General features: G+C 38.5%; 1 protein-coding gene across 1 annotated transcript in view; it reads right to left on the bottom strand.

Moving 5' to 3' along the window:
- The window catches only part of ARHGAP15 (Rho GTPase activating protein 15), a 454,296-nt gene that overhangs the window by 134,272 nt on the left and 292,134 nt on the right, over positions 1-27,890 (bottom strand). The window contains exon 11 of the mRNA XM_045031797.1: positions 4,963-5,040. Within this exon, the coding sequence (XP_044887732.1) occupies positions 4,963-5,040 (78 nt within the window). The remainder of the gene's footprint in view (positions 1-4,962; positions 5,041-27,890) is intronic.

The following is a 27,890-nucleotide window of genomic DNA, read 5'->3' as shown; positions in this document are numbered from 1 at the left end:
AGGGAATGCTCTTATTCCTGTTACTGGTTCTGCCCCTCTGTTTCCAGGAGAAATATGTTACACAACCAAACTATAATGAACTGAAAACTATTGGCTTGATTATCCACTCACACAAGTGTAAAATAGTTGTAAATGGGGGGAGAATCAGGAAGCGTGTCTCTGGAGAAATAGAAGGGATGACATCAGTATTAACCTACAGTTCAACAAAGAATTCATACTTCAAGCTGATCCATTTTATTTCCAGTCCTTCAATATATCATTGTGTGTTCTTATTTCTGCCATCTTGTGCCTGGCAGTGATATACACACATTACATGAAGGATCTAGTTTTGCTTCACGCTGCGAAGTCACAAGTTAACTCTGATTACAATCTGCAGGCGTTTGTACCTTTTCAAATGAACAACAAAGCTCAGATTGAACCACTGAGTTTCAGTTGGCTTCCATAACAAATTCAAGCTCTATATCCTCACCTATGAGGCTTTCACTACACGTTTTTTCTCCCATTTTCTTTTGCTGACTCTCACATTACTTTAACCCTCCTTTCAAGCCAGACTTTCACTTTGACTCATTCCCATCTTTGTGCTCTCTTCCATGTGGACTACTATGCTTGGCATCACTCCCTTGTTGGGCAAACATCCTTCCTCTCCACAGTCAAATTTGCATTTGAATGAATTCTGTAAAATTCCACAAAGTCACCCTACATTGCTTATGTCTACACATTCCAGACATTCACACACTGGGTTCTGATGGATTTTATGCCCAATTGTCAGTCATATGGCCATTACTTATAGCTTGGGAAAGTGCAAAACAAGTTCAAGGCAGATAAAATACCTGGAAACTGACACTGTGTCTTTAGAAAATTTAAGATGATAAATGCTGCAAGTCCAGCCAGTCTCGAGTGCTTTAATACAGAAACTATTGATTGTTTTCATAAATGTAAAACATCCAGACACTTGCCAATAGGCACCAAAATAAATTTCTAAATAAACAATAAACAAACAATAAAGATTTTTGCCTTGGGATGCTATAGACCACATTTTCAAACTAGCAAATTTTGCATGGGCAGCCTTTGAAATAGAGAAAAGCCTCAATCTGCATATGTAACTTAGATAATTGTGCATCTAATTACTTGATTTGCATGTGCAAGAGTGCCCACCAAAAAAATAAAATAAAAAGTGCAATTTAGAGCCATGATTGGAAAGGAAAAAAAAAGGCTCTTTATCTCTCACAGTACTTTATGCTAGAAGAAAGACCAGGGAATGAAAAGCTGAAACTACTCCAGAAATGGGAGAAATTGAACTGCTATCTGACTAGAGCTTGCACAGTAAAATATGTGATTTGAAAACTCTGACACACACACACACACACACACACACACACGTATATGCACACACACACATATATACATACAAAGCTCTGCCGTAGCTTGGTTTAGGATGAATTTGGCAGTTCAGTTTTATCTAAAGATACTGGGCTAAATTCATCCCTGGTGAAATTCCATCACTTTCAAAATGATGACATCCTTCTTCACTTAGATTGAATTGAATAGAATTACATCAGGGATGAATTTGGTCCATATAGTTTTCAAAAATAATGTCATGTAGTTGTATTCACAGTCATAAAGAATTTCTAATGTATTCTTTAGAAACAAATATGCCATGCTACAGAGCCTCAACATTATTAGAATCCATGATGAATGACAGGAGAGTGAACATGTACCAAAATTAGGGATGGGAGAAACAGAAATATATTAATAATACCAAGCACTTATATGAGAGCATTTATAGCATTTTACATTTTCAAAGTTAAGTGTAAACACGAAATAACATACGAAAAAACTTTCTACCTTCCATTTATAGGAGTCAAATCCAACCTGTGGCCCTGAATAGTTCAAGAAAAACAAGGATCTTTTCTATTCTGTCTCAAAATACAATAATAAAGTAAAACTCTTTCCTATTACTACCCTAAATTAAGAATAACAATAAAATCTTTTAAAAGTGTTCAACACTAAGCTAGAGCTAACAGGCCAACAACTGTTGTGAACTGTGGGCCATTTCCTATTATGACAAAATATCTTTACTATTGTGAAAGCTCTTTGGTCCACTCCTACAAAGTGCAGAGTGTCCACACCCTTCATTGGTTGAAATCCTGGCCCTGTCAGAATCAGTGGGAGTTTTGCCATTGATGTCTATAAAGCCAAGACTCCGGTGGCACTGCAAGGCACTCAGAACCTCACGGGATAAGGCTCAACTATACTCTTACGGGCTGAGGGCAGATATAGAGGAGCTCAGTCCTGCAGGCTGGTAAGCTATGCTAAAAAAAGTGTGGAAATCCAAAACGCTAGAGTTCAGTGCTCAGCAGGGCCGGCCCTAGACCAAATGGTGCCCCAGGCAAGGAGCATCTTCAGCACCCCCCTCCCATTTGTTAAGCTTTTGAATACTTATTTTTATTGCATTTGTAGCCCATTTAACGACTTTGATGCACGATTTGCATGCATGATTTATCCCTGCCATATAAGACTACTGACTACCCTCCCCACTTTTATAACCTGCGAGGGCATAGCTGACAACATTCTAGGACAGGGGTCGGCAACCTTTCAGAAGTGGTGTGCCGAGTTGTCTTTTATTCACTCTAAGTTAAGGATTATGCATGCCAGTTATACATTTTAATGTTTTTAGAAGGTCTCTTTCTATAAGTCTATAATATATAACTAAACTATTGTTGTATGTAAAGTAAATAAGGTTTTTAAAATGTTTAAGAAACTTCATTTAAAATTAAATTAAAATACAGAGCCCCCCGGACTGGTGGCCAGGACCCGGGCAGTGTGAGTGCCACTGAAAATCAGCTCGCGTGCCGCCTTCGGCACACGTGCCATAGGTTGCCTACCCCTGTTCTAGGAGGTTTAAGGAAAATGTAGTTCTCAGAAAGTCTGGAAGGTTCCACAAGATTTTACAAAGGTCCAGACAATTCTAGGAGGTTAGTGAAAAATGAATCTACATACGGAATACCTGAAACATTTTACTTCAAACATTCTATTTTCCATTTTGTGGCTAACAAAAACAGCACCCCGAGCCCAGCGCACATTTAAGCCCAGCACTCTACATGGTTGCCTGGGTTGCCTGACCCCCCAAGTCTGGCCCTGATGCTCAGGACCTGAGCAGAGAGGATTCTGCACAGTGTGGAGAAACATGTACAGTGCTCAGCAATATGAAGAAAATTCTATGCCAGCAAACACCGAGCACTTGGGAGCAAGGGAAAAGTAGGCATGATGGGTCCAAAATAGGATTTAGCCTGATTATAGCTGCTTAAGTGCAATCCAGCGGCCTCAAAATGCATGTGTGCAGGCCATTTTTATGATTTCCAGTAACTCCTACTGCGAACCAGGAGATACAGCTTAGCTCAATAACACAGAAATGTGTCTGAGGATTCTTTGACAACAATATCTCAGCCACCTGCTCATTGGCCCAATGCAGATGTGGGGCACAGTGTACTTCATAAACTGTTAGCCAGCAACATTCACTCCCTTCAATGTATTTTGACCTATTGGATTGTAAGCAGCAAAGGGAGTGCTCAGCAGGCCGAGCTGTTAACTCACAACTCTTTCCAACAACTCTGTAGGACAGAACCACTTTTTGCAAGGTCAAGAAGAAGGATTCCAAGTCCACTTGTTGCTTAGCTCCCCAGACTAGAGTTCCAGGAAGCCATCTCTTCAGCACAAATCTGCAGAGTGTGAACATCATCTGATTCCCTAAAAACATGTTGCTGTTCTAACAACAGTCTTTAGGCAATTTTGTTCAACAAAAGCAATCACAAGAAGGAAGAGTTATAGCAGCTTAGAATTTAGAACTGGTTAATTTACTAATACACCTCTTTTGGAATCCTTAATGTATTTTAATGTATGAGATTTTACTTCATACTTGAGATGCTTTATTTTAGCTCAGTTTCTGATACATTGCCTAGAGACTCATGGCCAGTGATGTTTATCTATTCCTTTATATAAATAGTGATGCTGTATGCTTAACCCTTGCCAAGAACAGTAAAGTGTTCAACACTGTGAGTGGCTTTGGTTACTAGCTGCCTACCTTAGCTTCCACACCTGCATAGCTCAGTGGTTTGAGCATTGGCCTGCTAAACCCAGGGTTGTGAGTTCAATCCTTTAGGGGGCCATTTGGGGAACTGAGGTAAAAACCTGGGGCTTGGTCCTGCTTTGAGCAGGGGGTTAGAATAGATGACCTGAGGTCCCTTCCAATTCAATGTATTGATGGATGCAGGATTGGTTTGGGTAATATTTGTGAAAAAACAATTCAATTTTAATATACATTTAATTTGAATATTGACTGTTTTTCTGGTTCTCATTTGCTCATTTTACTGTTCATCATCCCTCATTTTGCAGGGTGAAATTCTGATCCCATTGAAGTCAATGGCAAACCTCCCATTGACTTCAGTGGAACCCGAATTTATCCCCAGTTCTTATGTTTCTGTTTTTCTTCTTTTTCAGCACCTGTGTTTTATGTATTCCTCTGATCTTTCTTTGTTTCATGATTTTTTTTTATTCTTGCACTACTTCTTCCAGCTATTGTTTCACATTCAATATTCAGTTTACTTTCACTCTTCCTTTTTTATCCCTTTGCTTACTCTGTTTCTCTGATTTACATGCTTGCCTCATTCTTGTCATTTTGTTTAATTTCTTCACTTCTTTCTGTAATTTTCTCTTTCATTCTCCTTCTCATCTCCCTTCTCCCTACTACTTTTCCCTTTTTTTCCCCTGTGGTTTATTTTTCTTTCCTGTCTCCTAACCCTACCTACTTCTTTGGCTGTTTGTTGTATCTTTCCACCTTTCCTATCATTTCCCAAAATGCAACTCATCATTCTGTGCCACTATTGTATAGCAGATTCTGAAATATTGTCATCTGAGACAGTTATGTACTAAACAAAATATTACCAGGGTGAAGGAATCACTTACCCTGATTGACAACAAATCGTAACTTCTGTATTGTTGCCAGATTGCCGCTAACTCTGTATATTCCATCGACATCCAAACCTGAAAAAGGAAAACATATTTCATATTGGCTCATGTGAGTATTTTATTTAAGATGACAGTCAAGAAAACATAAATGTCCTAGCAAATATGGGGAAGAATAGTACAGTGAACTACTAGGTAATAAACCACCTGACAAAGACCAGAATTATATGATACCTCCTGCCTGATTAAAGCAACACAGAAAAACAAAACTGTAGGTTAACTCAATTGAACCCCAAATACTTTATTATAATGTTGTAGTAATTTTCTCACAGGTTTACAGTAAAGGTAGAGATATTTCAATTAGCTTGGAAAAGAGTAGCATAAGTATTAACTTGTGTTTTCATGTACAAATACCCTCTACAAGATGTAAAATTAAATTTGTGCAAGTGTATATTAACTACTTATACTAGCTGAGCTAACGGAACTTCGGAGGTAGAGAGACAGACTTTTTGAGCTGAAGGTTGTGAATTGCATTTCTGGTATCGCATGTATTCAGTGAGATTATTGCCATGCAACCATGACATGTAAGACTATGTATGCATTTTAGAGAGATGTTTATGTTATTTACAAAGTGTTTTACTATGGCTTTGTTTTGTACCAAGTTGATTGAGTTTGATGATTTAATGCCCTGGAAGTTTTATTGCAGATAATGAAGTGTGTTTTCAAGGACACCTTGGGAGTCCCATTTCACCCTTAAATCTGATCAGGTATCATCTTTTGGAGGAAGCTATCTCCTATAGCAGGGTCTGCTGATATACCCTTTTAAAATTAAAAAAAGACACTCTTAAACTTACATCCCAATGCACATTGCGGGAACATGCTAAAGCATACAAGAACCCACCTCTCCATTCCCATGAGAACTGCCATTCATTCTCATGAGAACAGAGGAAGAAATCTGCATGCTCCAAAATTTAAAACACTAAACTGTATAGTGCCACTTGAAATGTAAAAGTCGCAGATCAGCATGATGCAGATGGAGGTTTACTGGAGATCCAATGCTCCATAATAGAGTTGTAGAAGCTATTAGTCACTTGGAACCCAAATATTACCCACATTGTTTTATAAGAAGGCTGACTTTTTCTACAGAAAAAGCCTACATTAATTAGCATGTGGTACAGCCCAAGATGGGTTCATCATTCCTCCTATGTAGTAAACTAAATTCTGCTTTGGAAGCTATCATTGAAAGTAAATTTTTAAAAAAAAAAACAGCTCATATTACAACTTATAACTTATATACTACACTGCAGGACCAACCAAAAATTCAGAAATGATTTGAAACTAAAAATAACAGGTCAACAAGATAAAAGAGGAGGGATTACGGGGAATCCTACTGCTGCCAAATGGAGAACGGGCAGCCTGTTCACTCCAGATGATGTGAGTGTATTTTAGGACTGGGCCCTTGAAATTGAGATTTTGGGGAGAAATGTCCCCACAGAAGTCACCAACAAAACTCCCATTGGCTTCAAAGGTGGCAGAATTTCACCCTTGAGTTTGCAAATGGATAACAGGTCATTGGGCCTCAGTCCTGTTCAAAAAGACCTGTCTATGCAGGTAAGAAATGGGTAAGAGAGAATAGTGGAAAGGAAGAAGTGCTCTGCTGATGCTTTCTGTGTGTTGAGGGAAATTGGGTAGTACTGTTGGTAAGAATCTGATTTTTCACGAACTTCCAAAAGATTTGACTATGGTTTGTTTAGAAAGGCAGAAAAAGTTTTCAGCGGCTGGCAGCAGTACTCATTCCTTTATTTAATATTTGACATCATAAACATTGTCACAGCAACAAACTATATATAAATATTAAATATTACTAACCATTTAGTACTATAATATTAATAATAAGCATACAAGCATACTAAGAACTCCAAAGGTAAAATGACATTACCTTCAATATCCTTCATATTTTTCAACTCTTGCCCACATGTAAACTCACATACATTGCAGACATTCTGAACCCATCTCTGTCTCCAAAGTTCCTTATACACTGATACACAAATTCAATATATTTTTAGCAGCTTGAGAACTGAAGTTTAACAGGCATATTATTACAGAGATTTCCTAAGCAAAACAAGATTTGTCTGAAGCTGTTCCAGTTATATCAGTCTCGTACAATTTAATTTTTATTATTTCTGAAAGGTGCTTTGGGATTCTTTATATCCAGGTTACCATACTGATTTGATAATTGAAGGTTACTCTCATGCTCCCTATTCAGTAAGGGGCATCACCTTTGTTAACTTAATTGAGTTGAATTGCTTACATGTTTGTTTGTTTTAATATTGCTGCAGACACATCTTGCTTCAGTTTATCTTGAACAATTTATTTGAAAAAGAAATAATAATTCCATAATATATATCGGTTATATATGCCTTTTATCAGTCCATTTCATTGTCTACCTTTTACCAGTGGGAGCTTTGCAATCTAATACTGAAAATGATGGTTCATATCAGGAAGATCTCCTTTGATTATAGAGGGCTAAAGATAAAGTTTATCTCAGAGAAATCAAAAAGGAATTGGTAGTCAAGAACACTTGGAAACTATCTATGTACAGGATACAGAACATACCGAACAAATGGAAGTTACTAAAATGTTTAAGTAATGCAACTCTATCTTAAAACTTAATAATCTCACTCTCTTCTTGGAAGTGTAGTTAGTCCCCAGTTTAGGAATGTGGAATTCTTGTGGTCATAGATTGAGAATTGCATCACACTAACCTGCATAGTGAGTTGTCCTAAACCAGAGTTAAAGGAGAAAAACAAAGAAACATTAACTTCCATTTGAATCTAGCATGACTCAGTTCTCAAGCCTTCTGGATATGGGATGCGAAAGCCACATATAGAGCTCTGTGTGATAATAATCTCTCACATTAGCAGCACCGATTTGGAAGAGTTTAGCCCCCTTGGTATCATGCTATTTAAATTATCTGAATCAAGTGAAAATGACAACCTCTGTAGTGAACTAGAGGACACTACATCTTGCAAAATGATCTGGAACATATAAGTAAATTATTATTGTTATAAATTTACTTGGGTCCAGAAAGTAGGTCTGATTAGCATTTCATTTGGACAAACAACATGGCAGACAGAGAAAAACCTGCGAATATTACACCAATTATAGTGTGTTCACATGTCATCAGCTTTCTGCTCCAAGAACTTTAAAGGTTAAACTAAACCAAACCAATGTAAATTGGTGGATCTGGACATCCTTTTCATTACCACATTATCCTAACTGGATTGGAAACTACTTATTTTGGAAATCCAATTAGGCCAAGTGCAATTTTTTTTTAAAAGAGAAGGTTCTTATGTTCTGATTCTGTGAAGAAGTTTTCAAAGAAAATCACTTTTAAGGGCACCTTTATCAAGAATAAAAACATCACTGCTCTGCTGTCAGTGTTTCTTCATGGCAGGCTATAAATACTTAGGGAACAAGATGAAACAAAAATATTTTCAAAGTGTCCTATCTGGTGCTGGCATTAAAGTGTCGTGGTAAAGAACAATTCAGAAAAAAAATATTAATTGTATTAAAGTCGGACTATTTGTTCATCATGTGCTGACCTTCTTGTGTTTCAAAATGGTGTTTATCATTGAGAAAAATAACTGTCTTTTTCCCAGTGGGTAACAAGTATTTTTTAAAAGAAGCTTAGAAGAGGATGGGCACACAATTAGGTATTATCAGACCAAATGGTGGTTAAAACTCAGTGGAAAGAATGCAGCTGTCCCAAGCTATTCCCACCATAAATCTTAAAAGCTTTCAAAAAAAATATGTGGATAAGGTCTGACTCCAGAGTTTACTCATTTAGCTACCAGAATATGGACAGAGTATAACAATGCTCTTGTTAAAAGCAGTCATATGTTCTAGGTTAGGATAAACTGGTATTAATAAAGTGCAAATCTAAAAGGGAACAGGATACAGGTTGGAGTCAGATACATAAACATCATCAAAGTTATATGAACTACTTTGTATAAGTGGGTTGAAGATCTCAAAAGGACATTTCTGGTGCTCTTTATTTCTAGCTGAGCTGGGAATATTGCAAAAATGGCCTTTCTTGCATTATTGTTGCACTTTCAGGGGCAGTCCCAGCTGGACCCTGGAAGTATAGAAGAGCATTAGGAATAAAGAAATACTACATGGGGATATTAATATAATTCAAATATTTCAGAACTTCTAAATTACTCAGTTTGGATTCGGTAATAGAAATAGGCAAAATGTCTGAAGAAGTTCTTATGTTTTCTGAGCTAGTTTACCCCCTCCCTAATACAGGAGTTGTCATAATCCCTTATCTATCCACTGGTTAAGATCCTGCTCTGTCTCATACCAATGAAACCTCTTATTGTGCTTGAGTTTTAAGATCATAGCACAAAGTATGGGTGCAACTCATTATCTTAGTATCAATTAGATCTTATCTGTTATCTTAAATCTTAATATTTTGTGAGTTTCATTCAATTGCTTCAATAGTTATTTTTATACACTTTTTCTAGGTCTTAAAATCCGTTATATTTTATTACTGAGTGTTTGATAATTTCCTATATGTGAGCACTCAAAACTTTTAACAATAACTATTTACTGAAATAGATCTGGTATTGAGACCTGTTTGTAGTTATATGAAAAGAAGCATCGTACTGGGTATAACAAAGTAAAATGTAAACTTGACGAAAGGCATCCCTTGGGCAGTACTTTCATTTAAAATCAGCTATGTTCAGGGTAAAAATCTTGTATTTCAAAGGAGCCTGTTATGCTTCCTGATAAACAGAAAGAAAATATGTTTCAAAACTAAAGAATTATTATGTAATCAAGCATTTGTCGTATTTGTGATGTACTGCACAGGACTCCCACAACTGTGAGCCACTGTGTTACCTTCTCTGCCTCAGAAAGGGGGACTTTTGCTGTGTGTCAGTCCCCTGACATACCAGCCTGTTTGCCTCACCAGCAAACACTTCAAGACTCTACCAATCTAAACCTTGTCTTGTAGGTAACAATCAATGAACCTCAGATCCCAGAGACACCTTCCTGCAGTGTCCAGCCCCTCTCACTGGAAACTCACAGAAATTATTAAGTTTGCTCTGTCTCTCTGGAGGCAGCACACATCAGCCTGTTAGGTTAGCTAAAGACTCACATGTTATTTTAATATACAGGACGGAAATGATTTTGTAATAAAGCAAGAATAAGTTTATTAACAAAGAACAGACATTAAATGACAATAAGAAAGAATAAAAGAGACTGGCATGGTTACAAATAAAACTAAATAAAACAAGCTTTCTAGCAACTAAAAATGGAGGTTACTTACCTGTAACTGGAAGTTCTTCAAGATGGGTGGTTGCTACGTGTATTCCATGTGTGTGTATGCATGCACACCTGAGTCCAGAGATTCTTAACAAGTGTCCATTGGGCTGCACAACTAGGAATAAGATGTAATGCTGGCCAACATCTCTCCAGTTCCTCTTCTTACCACAAATCCAATAGGATCCGAAGTAGAGGGGACAGAGGGTGGGTAGTGAAGTACAGGTAGGGGCCACACATCTCAAAGAACTTCCATCTGTTCTTTGAATGCTGGTCTCTAAGTGTATTTCACATGTGGGTGACTGACAAGGAGTATTCAGATTGGAGGGGGTGCGGAGATGCTGGTAGTAAAGAACTGCAGTCCCCACAGCTACATCTATAGTAGAGGCCTGACTTAGCACATAATGTTTAGTGAATGAAACTCCAGGTAGCTGCTCTGCATACATCCAGTATTGGTACCTCCTGTAGAGATGCTGCAGAAGCAGCCTGTGCTCTCATGCAGTGTGCCCTTACCCCATCTGGGGGAGGAATATAACACGTTATGATGCAACCAGAAATGCATTTTGAGTTTCTCTGAGAAGATATTGCTTGTCCTCATGACCCTTCTGCTATAGCAAGAAACATTCCTGGTGACTTTCTGATTGGTTTGGTTCTTTGCAAATAGAATGCCAAGACATGTCTGTCATCCAGGGAACGAAGTCTTTACTCTTCAGTGGAAACATGCGGCTTTGGGAAGAAACCAGGTAAGTGGATAGGTTGGTTGACATGGAATTCAGAAATTACTTCAAGGAGGAATTTAGGATGAAAGGGAAGGGACATCTTCTTCTTGTGAAAAACGGTGGATCAGCTCTCAGCTCTCAGTACTCCCATCTCACTTACCCTTCTGGCCAAAGTAATAGCAACTAAAAATGCAACATTCATGGAAAGCTGTGTCATACAGCATGTGACTAAAGGTTCATATTGTGATTTGGTGACTACTGACATGATGAGATTGAGGTCCCATTGAGGTGTAGGGTTGACCACTAGTGAAAAGGTCTTGACTAGGCCTTTCTGGAATCTAATATGTTGTTGGGCGAATAAAAATAGAATGCCCATCCACTGGAGGAAGAAAGGCACTGATTGGTGTGAAATGACTTTCAGTAAACTAAGGGAAAGATCCAAATTCTTCAGTGACAGACGATAATCTAAAATGACTGAGGCATCTACAGAGCCTGAGGAAGACTGATTGTGCTGTGCCCAAGTAGAGAAACATCTTCATTTAGCTAGGTAGAAGTTCCTAGTTGAATCGTTCCTAATCTGAGTAAGAATGGCTTGGACAGCTTCCAAACATGAACATTCTAGATCTGATGCCTACCCAAAAAACAGACTGTGAGGTGAAGTGGGTCTGGATTGGATGTTTGATTTTGCTGTCTTACTGAGTTAGAAGATCCAGGAAGTGACAGATCCTGATTGGAGAATGGGTTCTCAGAAGTTCCGGGAACCAAAACTGTCTGGTCCAGTTGCATGCTATAAGAATGACTCTGGTCCCGTCATAATGGATGGGGGGATGGACGGAAAGGAAAGGGATATCTGAGTTGGTGAGATCATGATAACAGGAGAGCATTACCCTGGGAGTTGTGTCTCATCACTGCTCTGGAGCAGTACAGGGGAAGTTTCCTGTTCATTTTGGACTTGAAGAGATCCCACTAGTGACTTCCCTATTGAGTGAATATTTCACTCAGGACTAAGTTGTGTATTTCACATTCATGGCCTGCAGAGAAGTGCCTGCTTTGGTTGTCCACTACAGAGTTCTGAACACCTGGTAGGTATGTGGATTGGCTAGTGATGTGGTTTCTGATGCACCAGTTCCAAAGCCTGACTGCTTCCAGGCAGAGGGGAAAGGATCTTGTTCTACCCTTGTAATTGTATGGGACTCACCCCTGCGGTGCCTCCTGCTGGTTGTCTCAGGGAATTAGCTCTTTTCCAGCCTGGGCGCCCTCTGCATTGATACCCTGCACTGTTAAAAGATGGAGCAGTAACTAAGTTGCTGACCTGACCTTGTGGTTGGAACAACCTGTTAGGAGTATGAGAAGACTATGTAGCCATGACATCTCATTAGGGATACCACCACATAGAAAACCTTTGTGAATACACTGGATGTTGTTGCCAGTCCAAAGGGAAGGACTCTGAACTGGCCGTGTTTCTGACCTTCCAGGAACTGAGGAAATTTTCTGTGGGGAAGATGAGTATCTACATGAAAATAGACATCCTTCATGTTGACTTTTGACATTTGAATAAAGATGTTCAGTTTTTGAATTTCAAACTCTACATTTTCCTGAGCTTCCCTACTTCATAGCAGCCTTCTGATTCTCTGTATAGGACCAAAACTGACCAGGGACTCTTTATTCCAGGGGACTTTCTTGGGAAGTGGAATGGTCATACTGCTTTACAGCACCTTTGTGCCTGCATAGGGCTATCTTATAGGCTCAATCCTATAGCTGACACAGATCATGCAAGCTCCTGGAAAATTTCACATTAAAAATACAAAACAAAACAAAACACAAAGAAAAACCCCAAACAACCCAACAACAACTGGCCATCCAGGCATCCCAAAGGTAGATCTTGGTGTGAGGGTTTGGTGAAACACTTAAGGAAATGAGACAAGCCTTTGTCACTCTGCTTGAAAGACATATAAGTGTGAAACGTGATTTTGTATTTTATCAATGTTGTCTGACATGATCAGAGAGATATAGTAGCATTCCAACATGAAGAGAGAGTCAGATTTTCCCTGCAGTGATAAATAAAAGGTGCAACAAAAGGAAATTGAAATCTGATTAAGAACTCTTTGTATTTCAGACACTGGACAAATTGTTCCAAAACTTTGACTTATCTGCGACGGAAAATTCAGGTGTCTGGATCTGGATTTTAACCGTTTTTAGCTTATGCCTTCTCTCTTCCCACCATGCACACACTAGCACATATACTTTTGAAACATTTAATAAACTTTGAACTTTTGAAAGCTTTCACTTCCTGGCTCTAGATAATTGTCCCTTCTCTTCCTCTCTTTATAGACTCCTTGCTCACTACCAACAGTGCCAGCCAAATCTCTTGCTTCATGTTTAAAAATCAAGGTATGAAACCCAATCAATGAGCATCCTCGAATGGGAATGATTGCAACACCTGAATTAAGTAATGAAGATTTTGAATGCAATCTATACCATTTCAATAATCTTGTCAATATTCTTTTCCTTTGAACTGATGTATTTTTGTGTTTCAGTCCATAAAAGTGTCATGTAATTTACTTTGTTCCTTTTCATATCACTGATGGCAGATTGTTTATTTAGACATATTTGTACAATGGAATAAGATCAACAACAGTACAAAATATGAGTGCAATTTAACTAGTACTCAGCTCATCATCATACAGGATTACAGTTAAATACCTAAATCAAGTTTGCTTCATCTTCCCCTCACTTGTATAGCACTGTTTTTAATGTCCAAGAAGTTTGTCGTTTTAGTACATGAACAGCAAGACTTATTCAGAAGGTTCATTGTGACAAACAAGAAAACTAAACTTTGAAGATATTTGTTTAGAATGTGTCATCAAAGTTACATCAAGCATGCAGTATGTTGACTGTAAAAATGCAGTTGCCACTAATACATATTCTTGCCATCCTTTTATCCTTGTTTTTTTGTAGCTAAACAAAGTGACCTCATTGTTTCCCACTGCATTTTCTCTTAAACATTGGCTGGGATGATTGAGATTGAGGAATGTGGGAAAATAGATTCCCAAGCCACGTCCATCCCCTTTAATTCTGAGCTGTAATTTTTGGCTTGGCTTGAATCACAGTCATCACATTTCATTCTGAATCTCTCTGTAAAGTGATCTTTCTTAAACATTTCTTTCACTCATCATGGGATCAGAAACAAAGCCATTCTAGTCTTTCAGTGAAACACTTACAAACGTCTTTTTACAGAGGAATCACAGGAGCTGAATTTCCTTTAAAAATGTTTGAAAGAAAGGAGGTTTTCATTGCCTGATTGTCCTCTTTGTGAATCTTGTCATCTGTATGCCATGAGCTACAGCTATTTTAATCTGTTTTTGTTTGCAATCCATTTGGTGTCCGCCCAAGAAAATGCAGGTGATTCTAATTAACTTACTGCTGAAGATGTGGAAAAATCTCAATTGTGTTACAGAAAATTATACACTTAAAACCTTCCCTCTATTATTTATAATGTCTTATTAATGAAAATGATTGCATGAATATATTTACCACCTGATTCATCTTTGTTCACTTTTTAAATCAACAAGGTTTATGACAAAGGAAAAAAACTACCAAACACAGACCTCATGTACACATGCCAGCTCTTTGATTTAACTGGAATGGCATTTTAAAAAATAACATTACTCTACTTTACGGAACACAATTTAATATCTGAAATAACTACAATCCAGTTTCCCCCCCGTAAAACCTTTTAAAATGCTCTAAAGATCAAATTTTGCCCTAAAAATACTAGTGCTCAATTGGAAGATTTTGTCTATCTCTGAATGCTTCCTAGAGAACTTCCATTCTCCTCTCTTTTGCTGGATCTGGTTGTGGGCAGTGTTAATATCTTTGAAGTTTAGGCTAACCAGGCCCAATGTGGCTAGTGTTTAATCCATATGGCTAAGCATGGACAAAGTTCTTTAGTTTATGGCATGTGCCTCATTCTAGCTGTCCAATCAAAACCAAATGGGTTTCCAGGAGTTAAAGTAGAGCTGACAGTACTGGAGCCACCAGTTCCATCTCCTTTACAAAACAGATACATCTCTACTTCCTCCTCATAGGAAACAACAACACCTAGTCAAATATGAAAAAGACACAATCTACAGTGTTAGGATCCAGACAATTGTTTAGAATGATAATTGCCATAGGAATAATCCAGTAGCAAAACCTTTCTCCCACCCACAAACAAAATTAAATCAACTCAACTAACCAGTAATTCAAAGCCGCCCAATCTATCCCAATGCCCATCCCACCCATACACTCAGACCTCCCCAAGAGCCCTAGCAAATGGCTGGTCTGTGCAGCACGTGCTAAAACTCCAAAGATCCAGGCTATTCCACACCAAGAGAGGAAATATGTTCCAAAGTTGAGGGAGCCCTGACAGCGAGTGCCCTGCTACCATTTCCCTCTCTTTTACACAGAGTGGTCTCCAGCCTCTCTGAGCTGAACTTGAACACCTCTGGTAATTGCTATTCTGGCAGTACAGCACTATGGGTATGAAAACGGATTTTTAAGGTAGGCAAGTCCCAGGTCATTTAGGGTTTTATAGGTAAAAATTTAAATTTGTGTGAAAAACAATAGGTAGCCAATAGAGATCCCAGAGCATGGACACCGTGTATTTCCTGCCAGATACAATGATTATTCAGCAGGTTACTGCTTTCTACCAGCTACTGTTTCTGCTCGTATGCCCCCATGTAGCACACATTGAAGTAGTGTAATATTGATGTGCTAATGGTGTGGATAATAATCATGAAGTCCAGAAGAAAAGTCTGTATCAGAAAAAAGAAGGTTGCCACCACTGGCCAGGCGCAGATGGAAACAGGCAACTTGGCTATTTCTAAGAGATGATTACAAAAAAGTAGCTGGGAATCTAATGAATGGGGGGGGGGGGGAGGGAGAAAGGATATATCTATGACCAAGAAATATGTACAACATTTCCATTTCTTATATCCCAGCTGTGCCTGTTAACTTCTCAAAACATGTACAGTCGAGGAATAAAGCGTACTTGACTGATATTTATTGCAATATGCTTTATACAAAATTTCTATCCGTATCTGTTCTGTCACACATTATGTCCTCAAAGAGTTAAATAACATGAAAAATACAGGCTCAAGATTATATCTGTCATGGATGAAAATACTACATTTATGACTCAATGTAATCCATTCATTAGTTTATGGACCCAAGCCCTCCAGGGAGTATCACAACTCCACATGATATCCTTGAGTGGTATATTTTGCCTTTGGATCTCTGGTTTAGCTGAAAGAAGTTTAAAAACACATGTAGCCTGACAACTCCCTATTGGCTACACAACTGAGGAGGGTCAAGAGCATAAACTATTCCAGCAAAAGCCAGCTGTAACTTATGCTCACTAGACTGGCTCAGGATCAGTCTGTTTCAGACAGTAGCATACAAAGAATTTATGCACTTTGCTAAATCCTCCCACTTTCATTAAACCATGCCCCATTTGGGGATCCATCATCATAAACATTAGGTCTGCATTTTCTGAGCAACAGCAGAATAATAATGAATGCTGTACTTGGGGGGTCTAAACGCTTCACTCAGGGCTATACACTACCCTGAGTCAGTCTCATCAATTTCAGTGGGGGCTGTGGGTGAAAACTGAAGGGCAGATATAGCTCTATAGGCACCCCAATTCCTCTTACTGATAGTAGAAATAATCTAGTCCACAACAGGGACAAATCCTGACCCTGTCTTTAACAACAAGAGTCAAGTTAACTCCTTACTGCCGTGTATGCTGTCTCGTCACCAGGCTGGCCAATGCTGCTGATGATTTGGCTCTGATTTGATGAAGGTGGAAGCACTCTGCAGTTGGGTGCCATGAATCTGCCTGAGCAAGGGTTGGCGGGGAGCTTATATTCCCTGGATTTTGGTACCCCATTCCCAACTCTTGACCCACAGAGGTTACTGCAGAAGAACAATGACTGGGACTATGTTATATCTAGGCTATGAGAGTCACTAGGAAGATGACTTCCCTATCCTTGGGCTGCTTGGGTATGCGTGAAAAATCCAGTTAGGCCCACTCTTCTTTTCTCCATCTGACACTGCCATTTTGGATATGTCCCTGGGGAATGGTATTCCTTTAAGGAATTTTCAGATGCCCCACAGTTATCTGGAAGGAAACCACCTTTGACTTCAGGGATGGGTACTGTGTACTATACACCATGTGTACACCTCTGATATCATTTCCCAGTACTGTAGGCTGTGAGAGAGACTATAACTTTGCCACTGGGTATAGAATCTTAAGTGGCTACCTGATGGGATTCAAATAGCCTTTCACATCCAAGGAGCTGTGTTTGGCCCATACAGTGAGAAAATAACAGACCATCACAGTTAATTCCAAATTTTGTAGTTTGCGAGAAAAACTGTAATGGCAGAACTGGGCCCTTAAAATGGAGATTTAGGACCTGTTTTTTCAAAAGGTGATTACCCTCAATTCCCATATTTCACACAATATGAAATGGAGGCATAATTGTGCATATATAAATGTGTGTCTGATTTTTAAGTACATTAAAGTAGTTAGATGCCTATATAGGAGTATTTATATTCTTTCACAATTGTGTTTGCAAAATGGGAAAGCTGTTTTAAAGGTCAGGCCCTTAAATCTAAGCACTGTTGTCAGATAAATGTGAGTGCAACAGCGTGTACCTTGTAAAAATCAGCTGCAACGCATGTATGTGCAAGACTTGGCCTGCATTTTACAAAATATGCGGACATGTACTATTCCTGGGGGAATTCTGCACCACTGCGCAATGCAGAATTTTGCAGAAATTAATGTGCATGCAGAATTTCCTTTCTCCCACAGAAATGGGTTGCAGAGCTGCTGGCCGCTACTAGGGGCTGTTGAACCCAGCAGAGCCTGACAAGGCTGGGGGTAGTGGGGAGGAGGATGGAACTAGAGGGTTCCTGTCAGCTGCAGTTTCCAGCATGCCCTGAGGAAAGGAGAGGGCAGGGCACAGGAAACTCTTTGCTAGCCTGGGACCAAGCTTCAGCCTGTTTCGCCCTCTGGTCCCTGGGCTCTGGAGGAAAGTGTGCAGGTATCTGGGCACAGGGGGACCCTGTGGCTGGGCTCGGGTGATGGGGGGCAAGAGGATTTACATGTATTGGCTGGGTGTCAAACTGGCGTGATTATGTAGTGTTATTTTAACAAATACAATTTGCAGAATTTTAAAATATTGTGTGCAGAATTTTTTATTTTTTTTGGTGCAGAATTTTTAGTTTTTTGGTGCAGAATGCCCCCAGGAGTAATATACATCAACATATCTAGTTCTTAGAATTGTATGTCTGGCTATTATATAAATGTGATGACAAACAAGGGTACACATTCATATGATGTTATATTTATTTACTATACAGGACTAGTATATCTAGGATACATTGCATATATTTTTATGTAGTGGCGACAAAGATCATACTTTTTTAACCCTTGTAAATTATTCAGTCTCATCTTGAGCTTGAACATCCCAACTGATAACCAGATTATATCTCTAATATCAGTTTTTAACTTTGCTTTAATTGGCATGTTATGTTATTTTAATGTGTGCCCACATTATAAAATTCTGGATGTATAAAGTGATAAATATATATATTAAAATTCTTAAATAAAAATCTTCTCATGGATTATTTTCCATCCAATTGTGATCCCTCACCTTGCCTGGAGCAAGTATAACACTTGGTTACATTAAAAAAGTGATATTAGGATAGTAATAAGATAATATGAAAACATATACATTTTAATATAATGGGTGAGTTGCTTTTGAATCTACCAAATGTAGTTTACTTCCTCCTCCTGTGTGTAGGATTTGCAGCTATTAGCACTGTTTTTCCTCTCATTGCCAACTACCTCCGCTGCTCTAATCACTCCAAGTCACTTGGCAATTTGGTTCTGTCTTCCTGTGTTTGCCACTCCTATAATTTTGGCAAAAAATTGTTTGTGGATGAAATTCCACCAAATAAACACATGTTAAAAGACAATGAACAAAGTCACAAATGCCTATAAAAACTTTTAGAGAGTCCTGAATTTGGTTACAAATATCAGAAAGTGCTTCTGTTTGGAAACTGGCAGACGGCTTCACTGTTTTGACAGAAGCAAATCTGCGGACCATTGGAAATGCATTCCAGGCCACAGTTTGAGAAGCACTATTACACTGTATTACATTAAAATAACACATACTTTAGATTAGGAATTGCTTTGTTACTATATGTCAAAACGGAGTGCTTTTGAGTATTACAACAGTTTTAAACAGAACAAATCACCTTCCACACATGCCATATTCAGATACAAAGATATTTAAGTTGAAACACAAATAATGTAACTGCAACACAATAGAGACATGAAGCAAACAGTGACTTTTGAGAAGAAATAGTCTACCTGCCTCCTTTATATACAGCAATGTGCACTGAATATTTGTTATCTGAATCGAAGGTAAAATAAATGCAGGAAATATTGCACAACAATGTCAAATTATAGTAAAAGCCAGATTTTAAGCAGTGGAGTTACAGGTATAATTTTTAATTGGATCATCCCCTTTGCTTATGCAAGTATTGAAGACCCTATTCAGGTTTAATTTCTGTTTGGGTCTTGGAATGAAGTAGAAGGATGTAGAAGAGCGGCCATTCTGAGCTCAGCTGGAATTTTGCTAAGGCTCACAGAGAAGGAATTCTGCAGTGTTTTAAGGGACTTGTGCAGCAGAAGGTGGCATACAGTATTTTTCATGCACTATCCCCTCTCCAGTTGAGGTTTCAGAATACATTTATCTATCATTACTTGATAATATCTTCTTTGGAGCTATCTAACGTTGCTGATAATGTTCCTACACAATCTCCCTTTGAAATCTATGTCATTTTCAGTATTTCAATATACATATAATGCCTGGCATAACATGTAAATGCTTAATAAGAACAATTATGAACAATTTCTGGTGTGCAAGTTCTGGACTTCAGGTCTGAATCTGATGGGATATACACCAGTTCCATGACTTTATAGCTTCGGTGCACAAGGAAAGGGATTTTGCTCCTCTCTGTTTATTCATAAAGAACATGTAAGTCACATTGTCTGTCCTAATTCTGATTGATTTGCCCTTGATGAGGAGAAGTAACTGAAGGCAGGCGTTTCTGACTGCCCCGAGTTCCACCAATCGGATATGAAGACTGGTTTACTGAGGTATCCACCTACCTCAAGTGTGTTGAGGTGTGCTCCCCACCCTAACAGTGATGCATTGTCACAGCTATTGTTGGAGTTGGGCAGATGAAAGGGATGCCTGTGCAGACACTGCATTGATCTTTCCACTAATCCTCACCTGGAGGCTGCTCACCTTCAGCAAGAAGCAATTTTAGTCTTCCCATATCTTGATTACTGACTACTCAAGGGCAAACCGGTTTGTCCAAGCTGTCTCTGTTTGAGAAATAGGTCCTCCCAAACTAGCCCTGAAAGCTGAAGAGTTGTAATCTTATATGCTTGGTCATGAAGGTGCAAGATGCCATATGACTCAGAAGTTGCAAACAGCAGGCTTCCCTGAATTGTCCTGATCAAATTCGATAAAGTTATGTATCTGTCTGTCGTAAGGAAGGCCCACACTGCGAAGTAATCCAAATATGCCCCTTTGAATTGAATTCTCCCTACAAGGACTAACTTGGACTTCTTTAATTTTAGCTGGAGACCCAATTCCCAGAAGAGGGAGAGATCTATCTGGGTGGAAGTTAGTACTGCTTCGTAAGATCAGCCCTTGAGTAGCCAGATGTCAAGATATAGGAAGACTAAATTGCTTCTCACTGAAGGTAAGCAGCCACTACCTTTAAAATATTCGACAATACCCTGGGGGCTGAAGAGAGGCTGGAGGAAAATACTTAGTATTGAAAATGGTCCTGGACAATGGTAATGTGTGGCCATCTCCTGTGTGCAAGATGTGTCACTATATTGAAATAGGTGTCCTGTAGGGTGAGGGTAAAAAACCAAACTTTTGCCTCTAGAAAAGGGTTTATAGCAGCCCGAGTCACCACCCAGAACTTTTGAGACTTTACAAATATGTTCAATTGTCTTAGATCTAAGATTGGTCTACACCCTCTGTCCTCCTTTGGCATAAGAAAATACTTTGAATAAAACGCTTTCCCCCGGTGAGGGAATGGGACTGGTTCTACTGATCCTAAACAAAGAAGGGAGTGTAATTCTTGACTTATAGTATAGCTTCATGAGCAGGATCCCTGAAGAGGGATGGGGAAGAGGGTATGTAAAGTGAATAGAGTAGCCCAATATTATAACCTCCATGAGCCACATGTCCCTGGTCCATTGGAAATGGGAAAGGCACAGTCCAAAATTGCAAAGTGTTGTAGCTTGCAAACTAGAGGTGAGGGAGGAATCAAGCCCTTGACTACCTCATCAAAATTGCCGTTTTGATGGTAAAGTGGTACTAGCTAAAGGAGAGTGGGAAGCTCTTTTCCTCTGGAATCTGTCTTTTTCTAGTGGATTTGGCAGTTCTGTGAAAACCAGAGATCTGAGCCAAGCACGATCTCTGGGCAGTTTGAGACATGCTAAATCTCCTCTTGTTTGTAGAAGTATAACCTCAGTGTGGCCCTCCTAAGGGAGTCTCTTAAGCAATAGATACACTTAGACTGGGATAGCCTCCAGACAAGAGAGGCAGCATTTTAAACCTGGTGAGCCAGGTATGTCTAGCCAAGCCAAGCCAAATAAACTCCCCAGAAAAAAACGGAGGAGAAAAAAGGAGGAGAGGAAAAACTGAAACCTCTCACAACTATCTAATTAATTCTATACTAACAACAAACAACACTAACACTAACCTAATACAACTACAAAACATGCTGAAGCACATACAAGGCAGACAGGCTGAAGCAGTAGAGAAGGAACTGAGGTTGGTTTGCCCACAAAGCTTTATATCCCCTCAGAGCACTGCATGAGGTTATATAGAGCACACACCCAGGCCAAATGGACACTGCTAATGAAAAATCTGCAATTACGAGCTTGAGAGGTTTGCCCCTGAAGTGGAGCACCCATAGGGACACTACTCAAAGAAGAAATTCCAGTTATTGTCCTAATGCAGCTTGACACAAATCATGAGCAAAAAGTTAATTATCTAGTAAACCATTTCTCATTAATCATTTTAATATACTAAAATGTACAATTAATAAGAAGCTGAAAATATTGATGTACATAATTGCTTAAATAAATGTATATAATCATAGTATACCCTCCTTGGTAGCAAAAGGATGTACCAAATCTAGTGTAAATGCTCTATTTAGTTTTAAATCAATGTGTTTTAATGTGTATATCAACCAATCAAAATGCACCTTTCTTTAAAAAATAACTGAAGCCCAAATGGAAAAGTTGATTACAATTGACTTAAATCAAGGCTTTCCAGTTGGTGTTAAATCAATCAACCTGCTGCATCTTTCCCTGTACTCTTTTGGATTCTGGAGGTGCAGAGGAATATTTGTATTTCCTTGGTACATATGCATATGGGCTGGCCACGATCTGGACAACTGATTTACATGTCTTTTGCCCTGAGAAAAACCTGGAATCTTAAGATTTCTGATCTGGATTTATGAATTGTTTAGGGCATCATAAAGCCCCAATTCAACAGACCGCTTAAGCACTTGCTTAACTTTGAGAAAGCGAGTAATTCCATTTACTTTAATGGGACTACTCAGGTGCTTAAAATTAAGCATCTTCTTAATTGCTTTGCTGGATTGGGTCCTATGTTAGTTCAACTAGGAGTAGTGGAAAGAAATTAAATGTAGCCAATCAAAATGTAGGATGAACATCAGGAAATATTTCCTAATAGTAAGATCTATTAGACTATGGAATAGTCTCCCAAGTATGTGGAGGAAAAAACATCACTTTGGTTATTTAAAACTGGACAGGAGAAGGCACCAGAAAATATGCTGTGTGGAGTAATCATTCATTGACAGATGGATTAGATGATCAAATAGGTCAATTCATTCTCTAAATGATATATTTATGGTTTATTATGAAATGACAAGGTCAGATTCTGTGTAGAACTCCATTCAAACCAATGAGGTTGTTTGCATGTAACCAAGCAGAATTTGGTATATATAATTACAATGTGGATTCTTAAAAACTCTTCTTGGACCAATAACCTGTTAGGATCCTGATTGAGCTAGAGCAGTCTATTAGGTTAATGTCTAATTTGGGGATCTTTAAAAGAAACACGAATTCAATAGTACATAATGGCTTAACATGTAATAGCCTATTTGGGGATTTCTTAGTTACCAGATTATTAACTCCATGCAATGTAAATTTCATAAATCCACTGGGTGCAAATTGAGTTACAGAAACAACCATAGGGCCTGATTTTTAACCTGGCCTCTTCTTTGCCCCTGAAATTATTTGTGAGATCAATTCTCATTTAGGCATCAATCTGATTATCCTCTCATATCACATGGTTAGCCATTGATATGACGTAACTGCTCTAGTAAATAACTGCAGTAATAAAACTACAACAACAATTAGTTCTCCTGCAAGTTGCAGGCTACAAATTTTTGAAATCCACCCCATAGTGTGCTATATGGACACACTAAAATTTTTATTTAATTCCTTTTATTGCAGGAGCACTTCCTTTTAAAAAAATATCAATCCAAGTACTATAATATTTATTTTTTCCAAAATACAAAAAGCAATTAGTCTACATTAAGGGATAATTGCATACATAATTTTATTTAAAAATCATTAAGCCATTTCTGAGGAACAGGGGCAGAAAAAGAATCTGAAACCACCATTTTGTAAACATTTCCTTCCAGGGTAGGACTCATCATGCCAAGCTTTAGCCCAAAGTGTGTTTTTATGGTTGAGCTATTAAGTTCTTAATATAGGGGTTTACAGTGGAAACACATAGCTTGATGGTATAAATGCTGCTGCTAAGCTATAGCACTGTGTCTCACATCCTGGATTTTGAGGAGGAAGGGAGAATATTGTTTATTCTTTAATATTTTTTATGGCTGGGAGGTGGATATTCTCAAAAATGAGCTTCCCTTCATATGGCTCTGACTAGAGGTAAGTCATGGCCTTCATTTTCTCATTGACATAGAATAAGCCAATGAGAAAATGGTTTTATTTGGCTTTATTTTCTCCTTAGTCTTGGCTCTAACATGTGTCAATATAACGTATTTCACTTATAATGTATTTTGAAGTTGTTTTAATTTTTAGACGCCTTTGTATGGTATTCAGTTTTATTTTCATAAGTTAAGTGGGTTTACTCTTTGAGAAAAGTTTCATGGAATATTCTGAACATAAAATCTCCATCTCCTTATAAAAGGTTACACAGCGATCAATTATACCATGTTAGAAAAAGGCAAAAGCTCAATTTCACCCCTGGTGTAACACCAGTGAAAGCATTGCATTTACACCAGGGATGAATTTGGCCCAGGCACTGCAAATGTTACTGTGGTGCACTCAGTGTCTGCTTGTTGTTACTGGCAAGGGGGTAAGGAGGATACATTTCTCTGCAACAGATTAGTCAATGAAGCAGGCATCAGGTAAAAAGATGTCAACTGGTTCAAAAGCTTTGTCTTTTTTCCAGTACAGTGTTTATGTCTAACTTCTTTTGTCTAGCTTACATTACATGCTTCTGGAATTTTAAAATACATTTTTTCTTCCTTTCTGTACTGTGTAAGATCAGGTTTTTTATTCTGCTGTTTCCCTCTTTTCCCCAATTTGCCCTTGCTTGATGTTTCCTGTTGACACTTGATTTTTTTTTTCAAACTTAGAATGTGGCTTTCTAGCAGACACAGAGGCCCCAGAGTGAATACCCCTACAGAGCCAATTCTATCTTGGACCTCGCACAACACTATTAACTGGCTCATGCTCTAAGAAAGGTGGCTATAGTGGGATTGCCTGAGTCTGAACATAGAACTGGTTGAGGAATCCTTGCCAATGCATTTGTACAAAACTAAACTGCCGTTAATTTCTACTCAGAAGTAAAAATACAACGTTTTAAATCACAAACTTGCAAGGAGTTTTCTCTGAACTTTGTTCAGTTGTTTCACATTGCATTCATCTGTACATTTAAGATTATGGTTGATGGCCACTTTAAAGTAAACATAGTTCATTGCCCTCAGAAACATTTTTGTTCAGTCCACAAATATTCCCTGGAAAAAGGGTTTATCTGCTGAACTGCTGGATTTTTTTTTCAGCATGTAATTTTTTTTATCACTTTGTTTTGATTTTGTTTCCCCCTCTCCCTCCCCCCGACTCAGTGCTTATAAAAGTAGGGAGCAGAAGTCTCCTTGGAACAAGATAGAATCATAAAAAGACTTCAAGAATCTCATCACAAGCTAAACAGTATAAATTGCACATTCTTTACGGAAGTATTAGCTTTTAGCGTGTGCTTGGATCCAACTATAATAGATTATCCCAAAGTGGGAAAGAATGAACAGTAAAAAAATTAGCAGAACTAGGAGCTCAGATAGTTTAGTGGACCAATATGATCTCTGCACTTTCAGGGTACTGAATTCTAAGGCAACTGGAAGCAGCATGTAAAATTATATCAAAGTAAGTAAGCAAGCAACTGTAGGCCTGGAGGCAGGGGCAAAGACAGAAAAAAATGTTATTAGAAAGAAAAAGTAAATAAATGTATTCCAAATAAATGAATGAAATCATAGAAAATGAACTGCTTGTTATTCATGGATGAAATGCTGTGTTTATGACAGAAAAGCCTGCAACAATAAAAGATATACAAGGGGAAACAAGACGCAAAGTAACTTCTAAACTGTAATTCATGGCCCATGTCCTGCGCTGCCTTAAAGCAAATTTAGTGGTGTGAAACTGCCCTAAAGACAGTGTAGCTGACCACTAAAGGATTCCCAGCTTCCAAAATGCCCCATTGGGACAACTGTCAGATGCTGCTACTCTAATTTATGTCTGGGACTAGCTGGCACCTGGACAGACCCAGGACTGAGGGAGCACAAAGGTGGATTCATGCATCTCTTCTTGAACTGCCCTGTGCACTTCTTGGCTTCTGCTCAGGAACTGGCCCAATGGGTCAACAGGTCATTTAGTACAAATCTAATAACAGTAGCATATTACTATATACACTGGTAAACTATGAAAAGTTATAGGCTATTCGTACATACTTTGGCTGCCTTGGCTTTGTGTTGTCAACTACCCCAAAAGTGTCTAATAATGGCTGGCCATTATTAGATATGGCTAATTAATTTTACATTTTTGTAAAAAATAAAAATAAATGTCTTACTAAATGTATCCTTCCACGATAAAAAGTAGTTCCTAGGAAAAGGATAAAATAGGAAGAATACACTCACCTTTATTGTTAGCAATTATTTTTAACTTTCTCCATTTATTCAATTCCATAGACTATTTGGTCTCTTAGGTGCTTAATTTGTCCCCCAAAAATGCAGCTGTCCTTTCAGGAGCAATTTATGACCCAACAGCTACTTTTGTCTCACTTTTATAAAAAAATCCCCCAGCAATTTGGACTCCCAGTTTCTCTTTTAGAATGTGAGTTAAAAGCAGATGAAAAGGCCACAAGCTGCTGCCAAAATGGCATCTTGGTAATTTGTGCGACACGGTAGTTTAAACTGCCATTTTTCACCTTCATCGTTCTCTCCCTCAGGATCTATTCTACTGTACTATATTCTATCTATGTTCTTATACTGTGCTTATCACTGTAATATCGGAACAACTTCCAGTTGTCCATCAAGGACATGGCTACACATCTCTCATATGTTGTTTGTTCTCCCATTCTCTTCCTAGAGGGAGAAGCAGGTGGAGTGGAGAGTGCACCCTACTGTTTTAGTAGGGTGCATGTGTGTGTGTGTGTGTGTGTGTTCAATATAAATACTTGCGGCTATGTGTTAGAAAAGGCAAGGTCAAAGAAACATGCCTTCCACTTGGAGCAGAATGGGGTGTGGTTCGTGATGGTCCTAAATTCTTGGGGGAGATGACTGCATCGCTTCACTACCATCCCACAAGGTACCTTATTTTTGTGCCTACCAATAAATCTTCTCCCTCAATAACTGAACATAGTGAAATAGGGATTTTTTTATTTGTGTATATGTGATGATATCCCAGCCAACCAGAATGCAGTTTTGGACAATCAGGCCAACATTTTCAAAAAGTGACTAGTGATTTTGGGGTGCCCAACTTGAAACAACTTTATGAGGTCTGATTTTCAGAGGGCAACTGCTCAAAAATTCCTGAAAATCCGGCTCTTTTAAGGTAGGGGACCTCAAAATGGAGGTACTCAAAATTATTAGTTACTTCTAAAATATATGTCTAGCCATAATCTAATAGAATGCCCAACAAATCTGAGCAGAACTACTAGTAGAGGTTTTGTCACAGCTCCTGTTCAATGTGATTTTCTCATTGTAAGCTTAGAGCAATGAAACTCAGTAAATAGCATGTTAGACTAACATAGAAGATAACAAAAGGAAATAGTTAAGGTACCATAATAATTTTAGCCACTCTTTTTTTCAGGTCACTATAATCTACCCAAAGATAACTAATTGTTCAAAGTAAACATTCTACTCCAACCACAAAAGGAATCCATTACACAAACATATAATTCACAGTCATTTTTAGTGGGTTGTAAACAGTTTGGAATGAGCATAAAATGGGACAAAAATCAAAGTGAGCATTTAGAAATGAAAAAGTGTTTGCTACAAAAGGTCAGTCCCTTTGCTTGGCAAACTATGTAGAAAAGCCTGGGAAAATGTTGAACACACAAGCAGTAAGGGAATTTTAAAGCCAACAACCTCCCTGTTTCTTTAAACAGACATCGGAACCTATAACTGGATCCTGTCAAACAAATGACAGCAAAAAACATAACAGCTGCTAAGAAGCAAAGT

This window comes from Mauremys mutica, chromosome 10 (assembly GCF_020497125.1).
Source record: "Mauremys mutica isolate MM-2020 ecotype Southern chromosome 10, ASM2049712v1, whole genome shotgun sequence".
Classification (NCBI taxonomy): Eukaryota; Metazoa; Chordata; order Testudines; family Geoemydidae; genus Mauremys; species Mauremys mutica.
The sequence above is the reverse complement of the archived record's forward strand: the minus strand, read 5'-3'. Positions and strand labels throughout refer to the sequence as shown.